Source organism: Sceloporus occidentalis, unplaced genomic scaffold, assembly GCF_023333645.1.
Source record: "Sceloporus occidentalis isolate IW3139 unplaced genomic scaffold, rSceOcc1.0.p SCAF_14, whole genome shotgun sequence".
NCBI lineage: Eukaryota > Metazoa > Chordata > Lepidosauria > Squamata > Phrynosomatidae > Sceloporus > Sceloporus occidentalis.
The window spans coordinates 6,371,151-6,381,813 of NW_028316994.1; the positions used below are offsets into that span (position 1 = coordinate 6,371,151).

The window sequence follows — 10,663 nt, forward strand, 5'->3', positions numbered from 1 at the left end:
GAGAAAACTAATAGGTTACTCACGCTGATACATAATGCATAATAAAATCAGAGTGCCAAAAATGTATATCCATAAAGAAACATAAGGCACACATAACTAATTTAACCCATGTCCAGTTTTGGCGTATAAACAAATGCACACAAATACACTAATGTACAGTTCCACAACATTCTAGTCAAGGATGAAAATGGAATCCAATTTCACATGTGAACTAAAAGTAGGTGATGAAAACAGAACTCACAGTAATATGTTAATCAAAAGGAGGTTGGCAGGCTTGGTGGGAGGGAGCAGAGAACAGAATTGCGAATTTGCACGTGGAAATCCCTATCTGTTCACTGTACCATTATGTACTAGTAAAGAGAAAGTCATTGTAACAGATAGTGGATATGATTCGTATAATGTAGATAGCCCCAAGAGGGAGAGTGTGCAGGACACTATTCATGCCTTGCACTGAAAGACACATAGCACACACAGGCACTGCTATGACAACCCTATAACATCTAAACGATGCTTCAGGTTGCAACTTAGATCATGTCCATATCATTTACACTAGCAGGTATCTCAACCCAAATTAGGATGTTGTAATGTAAAATTGTCCCGTAAGAACAACTTATTAAACCTGATGGCACACCGTCCACTAGTGTGTGTATGCACCTTTGTCAGATGCTGATTTGTGGTGACTCCATGAATTTCATAGGGTGTTCATAGGCAAGGAATACTCAGAGTTGGTTTTGCCAGTTCCTTCCACTGAAATATAGGGGCTTTCCAGACTGCTCCAAAAGAACAGGCTGGAGGCGCCCAGTTTTCCTCCAGAGGAACACCGCAGCAGCCAAACCACACAGTGTCCCTCTGCCCCAGAAAGGAACCCAGAAAAACCGGGTTCTTCTTGGGACACCACATGGACGTCACGAGTGCTCCATTGGCGCACTTGTGATGTAAGCAATGTGCAGTGATGTCTATATACTGTGTGTCATTTACGCCACGATGGCAATCCCTGTGTGGATGGGAGGTCGCCATTATGCCGCCACCATGACATACTGGGTTAGGGAGCATGCGGTTGGTGCGCGCTCCCTAACCCTAGAATTGCTGCCAGGACACCGCTTCCTGCCAGTATGTACCGGGCCATCGTCTACGGAACTTGGTATTTGTTGGCGGTCATCAATCCAAATACTAACCAGATCTGACCCTGCTTAGCTTCCAAGATCAGACGAACCTTTAGAGTATTTAGGTTGCTCCACTGCTATACCTTGTCAAAAAATATGGATGTACCTATTTTCTGACATGAGCTGATACTGTCCAGTGTGCCATCACCTTTAATATGTCCTTGCCATGGGACAATGTTACATTATAACGATTTTAATTATAAAGGCATCCGCCACAATTCTGACCCTTCTGTCTGTCACTCCTTTGCAGGGCGCAGGCGTGATGTCTGTCTACCTCTTCACCAAACGCTATGCTGAGGAAGAAATGTACCGCCCTCACCCAGCCTTCTACCGCCCACGACTGAGCGACTGTTCTGACTACTCAGGCCAGTTCTTGCACCCTGAGGTGTGGCACCGTGGACGCAGCCCCTCTGACATCTCTAGCGATGTTTCCATCCAGATGACTCAGAACTACCCACCAGCCATCAAGTACCCCGAACATATGCACATATCCACCTCACCTTGCTAGACACACCAGAGAACGTGCTGGACAAGGAAGCCAGCCTTTGCTTGCAGACTATATTGTCCTACCCCTACCTGCCTAGGAGACTCCTGTACCAGTTGGACCAGTCTTTCCCTCTCTGAAGACTCTTTACCATCTGCTCTGCTAGAGATGTCCTCCCCCTGCCCTCTCTTTCTCTTTCTCTTTGTCTGGCTGGTGGGAATTTCAACCAACTTTTAAGATTGCCGATGCCCCTCCTCCCCATTCCTGCTTGGAAACTGTCCTAATCTTCTTGTCTCTGCTGGGAAACATGGCTACCAAATTGAAAAATCCCACCTCAAAAACTCAGTCACGTATGTCCTGCTCAATCTCCACAGAGCAGTGGAATTTCCCAGTTCGGTTATGCCGCCTCAGAATACCTCTCCTTTCACTCAGGTGGTTGGAAATCCTAGCAGAAAGTGGCTCATCTAGCATGTTCCATCTCTTTTCTTCAAAGATGCTTTGACAGGAAATAGCCTCCAAAAACAGCTACAGCATTCAATACATGAGAGGAAGAAGTGAATAAACATTTTCCCCAACAAAGCCAATTTCTGACAAGAGATGGTTCCATGCCACCATCATCTTCTGTCCAAACACACAAAATCAGCAACATTGATAGGAAATAATGGACTTACTTTTGTTGTTTCTCTTGTTTTCTCACTATATAAATGGTATCTCCTTGCCATATTTATCCCCCACGGCTCAAAGGCCAGATTTCTTTGGGCACATTCACCTAAGCTAATTAATTTTAAATGCTAGTTTCTTAGGTGATGGCAAGAATGTTAGTTTGGCCAAAAGTGAACAGGTAAAACGATTCTCTTTTTCTTTTTCATCATTTCAGTTTGTGACATAGCTGAGATTGTTGCTATGTTCAGTTGTCTCAAGATATCTAGCCCTCTAAGAAAAGAATTCTTCAGTTTACTCCTTTCAATATTTCCACCTCTAGCACGAAACTGGTCCCTTACTATTTTCTGAATCTTAAATATCCTGACAGGAAATAACCAGATTGCCATTTTGGTATGCTCACCTATGACCAATTGAGCAATTGTCCTGTGTGGCTTTGCTATTGCCTCAGATATTCTCCCCTAAATTCCTAAAACCAAGTGCCCATTCAATCTTAGATTGGCTAAAAGATGGTCTCTTTCTGTCAGAAAATGACCTGATTGCCATGTTTTTCCCCCTCAGTCTGGCATGGCATTTGAAATTCCTTCCAATGCCTCACACCATTTGCCTTCTTGCTGCCTCTGGTTCCTTGCTTGTCCATCATCTTTACTTTCTACAACATTTTGAAGGAGAATCCATCATTTCTATTTGAAGAGACATTTTTATTTGTGCCCCCACAAGTGAGAGACGATTAAAACACAATTATAGAGGGGTGAGGAAATAACTGTCTTCCAGCCGTCAATGCCTCAAATATTCTCACTCCACATTCAGTTGCCCATCAGCAGGTGCTGCAGCCATGCCATGGCACCAGTGGAAACTTACAAACTTTTGGCAAGCATGCTCCCTTCAGTCATTATGCTGCTTGAGGTCATGGAGGCTAAAACTAAAGAGGGAAAAGGAGAAGGAGAGAGAGAAGGAATATTTTCTCTAGCTACACTTGGAAGTAGATTTTAACCCCTTATTTGTTTCCTTTTCCTTCCCACTTTTCCCTTGTGCATTTTTGTTCTGAATGTATTCAAAGGCTTCTTCTTTCTGCTTCAGTGTCTTCTAAATTTTACTCTCTTTTTTTTTGTTTGCTTGCCAATTTCCCCTCCTCCCTCTGCTTCCTAAACTCATTTGTGTTTTTTGCTGTCTGTTCTGTTCTTTGTAATTTGCTCCATTTTCATCTTCCTGTGCTTTTCTCATTTTATTGTTAGTCTGCACTTCTGCAAGGACTCAGGATGCACAATTGTCTTCTTTCTTTCTTGTCCATGCTTCCCCCCCCCCCATCTCATTGAATTCCTTTAAAGATTTCTTTGTTTTAAAACATATTCCCATTTCCACCCTCTCCTTTTAAAACTCTTTCCTTTCCAGTTCTTCCTTTCCTTCTCTCTCTGTATTGCTCAACAGCTCCTTTGTAATCCCAGCTCCTGCTCACCCCAAGAGGGTACAGGGTTCAGGAAAGAAAGGAAAGATGAAATGAGTGTTGAGGATGATGGTGATTCAAAAATGAAGTGGGCAAGAGAATGCTGGAATATGGAAACTGAACTCAAGGAATGTGGCAGAAGGGAGAGGAACAGAAGAAGAAAAAATATTGTAAATGGTAGGAAATGGTACAAGAAATGAAGAGATACCTCTGGATGAGATGTTAGATCAAAAGGTGGGGATGGCAAGGAGGAGGAAAATTGCTTTGTTTCTCACTGTCAGACATGAGGGGAAGCTCAAACTCTATCCATTCCCTGAGTAAAAATCAACTTTATGTCTATCTTTCCAAATTGCATTTTTGCCTGGGCAGGGAGGGGGGATATATTTTCACCCTACTAGATTTCCTGCTTATCACCAGACTATTTCCATTCCATACTAAATCATGGAAAATCTTTTCCTCTATTTCTGTTATAAAGAATGAGGAAGAAGTTGCATTGCTACTAGGCTAAGTCAGATTCCCAAGACATTAAAATAGGGTTTCTTAACTAAGGTTCCCCAAAACCCTAGGGTTCTGCAAGAGGAGATTGTGATGGGGGGGGGATATTATGCTGCAGAAATAATTTTAATGCAAAGGTTCCCTGAGACCTGAAAATAATTTCAAGGGTTCCTCCAGGTAAAAAGGTTGGGAGAGGCTGCATTAGAAGATGAATCAGAAAGGAGTGGGGTCCCACCAAGAATGGGGAATTTGCATTATATTTGTAACCAATATGGAAATGTGTCATCTTGCAGAGAAAGGTAAAGGGCTGCCTCATGGCACTGCCTCCCTACTCCTTTTCTCAGTTTGACCCTGGCTTGCCATTTACTACATTAGAATCAGAGTGTAAACCATCTTGTGCAGATGCTGTAGAAACTGAAGAGGAAGGGAAGGCTGCAAGGACTTTTGAAGGGTAAGGAGCAGATGCCTGCAACTGCTCTCATGCTGTGGTTATGAAAAGAGATAGGAAAAAGAGATACCGCTGAATCAGCTTTCAACAGGGAAAAAAAGTTCTCTTTTTTCCTGTCTTCTCTTCCTCCTGCTGCTGAGTCAGCACCAGCTGCAGTCAAGTTCACCTTCTTGTATTGCTTAGGAGATCAGAATCCAGCACTGGTCCTGTTATGAGTGCATGCGCCTGTGCATATGTGTATGGATGTATGCTTATTCTTTCTATCTATCTAGTAATTTATCTGCAACATCACATTCTGTCCCCATTTTCCACCCCCTCACTTTGGGAAGTACACAAGGGTCAAGAAGCATCATCTACTGCAAAAGTGTGCTTACCATTTTGAAAAAAAAGTATCCTTTCCCTTTTAGGGCTCCACATCACTTCAGGACTATCAAGAATAAAGGGAAGAATCAGAACAGTAGTGTAGCAATAGGGGGCATTGCCCTCCCTCAAATAAGAATTCTGCTTCTTCAAATTACATTTTCCTCCACAAATTGCAGAGTAAGACACGGAAAACTGTTCAAAGCTTGACTTCTTATACAGTATATGCTTTATTTGCAGTCCCTTGGTAACTGTGCCGGTCCCTTTTCTTTGGATGTCTAAACTGTATTTCTAAAAGTTCAACTGAAGTTTTAAGTTACTGTAATGCTGGAAATTTGGGGAGTGTAGGAAAATTTTAGGGGGGGGGCAGAATCTCTATTTGAAGGGTAATGCTCTAATTTTGTCATTCCCTCCTGTAACTACTGTGCATCCTTGCAGCAGAGTATTTCTGAAGTACAAGGCTAGAGTTGTAAAACAGCATCTGTCTACTCAAAATGGTAGTCCCTGGACCAGGGTTGGTTCCTGGCTACCACTCCCTAGCAGACTGGAAAAAAGAAAAAGAGAAGATGATCCATGAGGCACTGGTTGTCAGTACTGGGAAACCTGCTGGAGAGTGTGGGTCTCAGCAAGGTACTCTGGCTCACCATCCAAATGGCCATGTTTAATTTGAAACAGGCTATGCCAGTCAAGGTTCACCAGAGAATGTTTGACCCATTGGAAGAGAAGCTGGAAGCATGGGACGCTCAGGGATACCCTGAAATAAGTGTTTTGCAGTCAAGGGCTGCTGCTTCTGCTCTTGTCCCCAGAGCCTCAATTTTTTGCTTTGCTGTGTGAGCCAAGCTTGCATAGAAACACCAGACTGGAAATGTAATGAGTTTTTAGCATCCCTAAAGAGCAAACAAGATGAAAGGTAGCAGGAAAGAATGCAAATTTTACTTCTTAAGTTCACAGCATGAGAAACATGTTTTTGAAAATGTAACTTTCCCAAGTTCTGGAAGAAGTAAAAGCAAAGTAGAGGGGAGAAGGCTTGGAGATGCCATCAGGGCAAGAGCAGCAAAAGTCACCAAACAGCAATAAAGATGGAACATCCAGGCCTGAAGTCTTGTTGTAGGGGCAGGTTCTGGTGCAAAGAAAGGGGACTTTGGATTCCCTTTCTTATTTTGCCATTTCCAAATAAACTTGGCAGATTCAGAAATAAAAAAGGCCAGCAACCTATGACACTTTTCCCTACCCTCCTACTGTCCCAGTTTGGCAGGGATGGCCCTGGTCAATCCTCTGCTAACCCACTTTCTCAGCTTCTTTTTAAGGCCATTACTGCAGGCAGCTTTTAAACCATGATTACACTGGCAACGAAGCAGCTTTGGCAATACTCATAGCTACCTCATCCTGCTTATGCGTATCACCAAAGCCACTTCTTTTGAAGCTAGTGCCTCATAAACCCCTAAGTGTCCCAGTTTCTCTCTCCTTCTCCCACTTTCCTCCTTTTTCCTGGCTTACTTCACTTGCTGCAAACCAAGTTCAGAGTGCACAACAGAAGAGAAAGGAGAGCAGAGGTGCGTATATATACTTGCTTTCCAATAGGCTCAGATTTCCCTAAACAGTACATAAATTCCATGGTCCCGCTTTCTGGAGCTTGTAGTTTTATGTGTTCTTCCTCATTAATAACTTTTGCCCTCTTGTTGCTTGGCCACACCCTTTTGATCACATTCATGTTGTTTGGCTACATGTGTCCCTGTTTTCACCTGTGAAATGTTGGTCGGCATTTTTGTTTCCCTTGACATACAGCCATCTGGCATCCCTTTGCACCTGGGCCACTGGCTTAGTAGAGATGGAGTTCTGCAGTAAAGAAGCAAAAGTCCAAATTGGGCCTATGTTAACAGAGGGCATAGCTAACAAAAACCATCCAAGTAATGCTATCAACTTTCTGAATGGCCATCCAAGCTGTGCCTTAAACAGAAGCTTGAGGTTAGCAGTCCAGACTGCAACACAAGAGACCAGGGTTCACTTCCTCACTTGGGTGAGTCACACACTCTGAGCCCCAGAAAAACCTGTGATAGGGTAGTCTTAGGGTCACCCTAAGTCAGAAATGACTTGAAGGCACATGACAACAACAGTCATAGGATTAAAAGTGATAGACATCATTTGGCCCTCCGCAGGTGGTTGGACTGCAACTCCTAACAATCTTAGACAGGATAGCCAAAGGTGAGGAATGCTGGGAGCTGCAGTTCAGCACTATCGGAAGGGAAACATGATTCCTGACCTGCCCTCGGGTTAAATTAATATTAGCACTCAACCCTATGCTTATTTACTCAAAAGTAAACAGGCATGACACATGTACATAGGTTTACCTGTAATCCTATGGAACTTGCTTCTGTGAAGACAGGTGTAGGATTGCATTGTTAATCAATTCATCATATCTGCATAACTCTGAATATAGAAAAAATCATTCTATGAGGAAGAAGCATGCATTTTTGTACTATATTAATCAGGAGCAGTGTTTTTGGTCAAGCATAATGTTTTAATCAGTTACTTGGGAAAAATGGAAAATTCATACCAACTGCTGAGGTGATCACCTCAGATAAAGTCACTTGGGCTCCTTACTGCAGAATTCCTTGTATGTTACTCAGGGTATAGCTGGCATGTCTTCCCCCATGTATCACTTGAGTGTTTAATTAATCTGATGATTATGTGTGTATGTCAGCCTCACTGAGAAAGCACTGAGTATCCAGGGGTTTTGATCCTTGTTGGCTGCATCCACACTGCAGAAATAATCCAATTTGATACCACTTTAACTGCCATGGTTCAATGTTATGGAACCATGTTGTGGCACCAGTACTCCCTGATAGAGAAAGCTAAATATCACACAAAACTACAAATCGTAGAATCCCATAGCATTGAGCCATGGTAGTTAAAGCGGTGTGAAACTGGATTATATCTGCAGTGTGGATGCAGCCACACACAGATTCACCTCTTGCAGCCATCACATGAGGGTGACCATGCATGTATGAGCATGTGCCCTCTCACTTTTCTCCATATGTCCATGTGTATGTGTGCTCCTCCATGTGTGAGGTGTGGCTCTTCTGAGAAAAGGACAAAAGCCCATCTAGAAAAGGGGAAAGGTAGCAAATTGCTCTGAAGGAAGTTGACAGCCCTGTTTTTGATGAAATTTCTGTGCCTTGAAGATGATGGGAAGGGGGCATTTGCAGTAGATGTGGGGGCCAATTCCTGCTCCTCCTCCCCCAGATGTGTGGTGGTGGGATGAAAACCATACCCACAAGTGACTAGGTGTCTATTCCCTGCCAAAAATCATCCAAAAATGACTGGATACCAATTTCCAGATGTGATATTGGGTATGGGGGTGTGTGTGTGTGTGAATGGATAGATGCATGAGAATTCAAGTAAAAACACCATGGGAGTGCTTTGGAAGCAGCAGTCTGCAGTTGAGTGTGTGTGATTTAGTGTGTGGCCTTAGGGGAAGGCAAGGAGGCACTTGGAGCAAAAAAGAGTTGTCTGTGAGCCAGTCTTTCACCATCCCTGCTTTAAGAACTGCATGGAAATAGAACCAGGTGTAATGTTAGGGAATGTGAGGACAGCAGTAGAAGTCCCCAACCAAGTTCTTCCTAAGTTCCTCCCTGGCCATTTTCTTTCTTGGTGCAGCGCATGCTACACAACTTGTCTCACACCCCCTAAACTGGCTAGCTACTCTCAGGTGTGATGAAGAACCTTGACTCAATAATACTATCACTGATGTTAGGTTCTATACAGGGAATGAGGGTGGGGGGGAATAGCATCTTTCCCTGTGCCTCAGGCAACAAAATATCTTGGGCCGGCCTTGCATAGAAGGGGCAATGCTGTAACAAGGCTGCGGAAAGTGTGACTCACCATATCTTGCTTAACTCCAACTCCCACCAGCCCTAGTCAGCATAGCCATTCATGATGGACAATGGGAGCTGCCGTCCAACAGCATCCAGAGGGCCACACATTCCCCATTCCTCCTCTAAAGGTACAATGTCTCCCAGCTACCCACGCCTGATGAGAAGTTTTTTATCTCCTATGCAGCTCCTCAAGGCATGACAGTCTAGATGTGACAAGCCAGCATTTGGAGCCCTCTGTAAAATTCACTGTTTTGTTAGAAACCAGAAAGAGCTGAAAGCAGTGAAGGTAAAATATTTCATTTTGTGTCATGTTCTGTAGTCTGTCATCTTGCGGGTGGGCATTTCTGACTTTTCATAGGTGCATGCAAAAAAAACAAAAGTGAAACTTTAATAATCCCACCGTTTCCAGGTCTTGAAAAAGCCACAACTGTTTAACCTTCATCCACCATGGAGATGTTAAAAGTTGTAGGGGCCCTGCAAGCAAGAGAGAAAAGATGGGCCATGAGGACTTCCAAGTACTGATAACCCCATTTTAAAGACTTGTGTCCCAGGCGTATGGACAAAGTCACCTTTGGGGGTGTGGAAAAAAAGTCTTCTAAGGGCTAAAAGCCATCTTGTACACTGACACAAACTAAAGGGAGTGGGGAAAGGAGCATCTTATTGGCACTGAATTCAGAAGTACTGTTCGGGGGCAGAGACGTATGCAGCACATGCATACAATTCCCAATGGCAAAATAATATGTTTTACAGTATCTCCACCAAACCAGGGGAGAGGAAGTGGGACTGTTCTGGTGGTGCTATAAGAGTTACATTTGCACACACATACACACACACATATACACAGGTCTTGGTAGCCGCTGAGGATATTATTCTCTATAAGCAATTAAGAAGTTAAATAGGGAATGTAACTTTTAAAACTAGGGGAAGGCGAAGAAACCTGCCACTGTGAGCAAGGCGGAGTTGATAGCTAAGTAAAGGTGGAGCCTACAGTCATGGAGGCAGAGCTGCGGTGTTGGATGGATGGCAATGGGGCACTGATTCTATTTTCTTAGTCTGCATCCTAGAATTTTGGGTTGAATGGGGTTAGGGGACAAGGGGAATTTAAGGGGAGGGGGAGGGTTTAATTAATCAACCAAGGAAACTGGGCTTTTTTAATTAATTACAATAAAATTGTTATTATTATTATTATTATTATTATTATTATTATTATTATTATGACAATTAATAAAATGTCCCAACTCCACCCCTCTCCTTGCTATGGAGGAGGGATTGGGGCAAAAAAATCCATTATTTACTCTGTATTATAATGTAAATAAGACTTCAATAAACTTTATTTCAAACAAGAGTATCTCCTCTTCATAAACCTGGAATTCCCTATAAAGTGCTACTTAGGTGGAATAGAGAGTCTGTATGGCGTAGTGGTTTGAGTGTTGGACTACGATTCTGGAGACCGGGGTTCGATTCCCACCTTGCCCATGAAATCCGCTGGGTGACCTTGGACAAGTCACATGCTCTCAGCCTCATGGGATGGCAATGGCAAACCTCCTCAGAAATCTTGCCAAGAAACCCCCATGCCTTAGAGTCAGCGTAAATTGGAAATGACTTGAAGGCACACAACAACAATGCAGAGATGTCAGAGCAGAGATCAGGTTATTCTAAAAGCCATATTATTGCCATGGAATCTCTTTTTCCGAATCCGACATATGTAAAAACAGTTCATGTCTGCAAGATCTA

General features: G+C 43.2%; 1 protein-coding gene across 2 annotated transcripts in view; it reads left to right on the top strand.

Moving 5' to 3' along the window:
* The window catches only part of LOC149303684 (voltage-dependent calcium channel gamma-7 subunit-like), a 55,647-nt gene extending 45,634 nt beyond the window's left edge, over positions 1–10,013 (top strand). For both annotated transcript variants that reach the window (XM_089479977.1, XM_089479976.1), the window contains exon 6: positions 1,414–10,013. In XM_089479977.1, coding sequence (XP_089336103.1) covers positions 1,414–1,671 — 258 coding nt within the window. In that variant the 3' untranslated portion in view covers positions 1,672–10,013. The remainder of the gene's footprint in view (positions 1–1,413) is intronic.
* Positions 10,014–10,663: the final 650 nt, after the last annotated feature.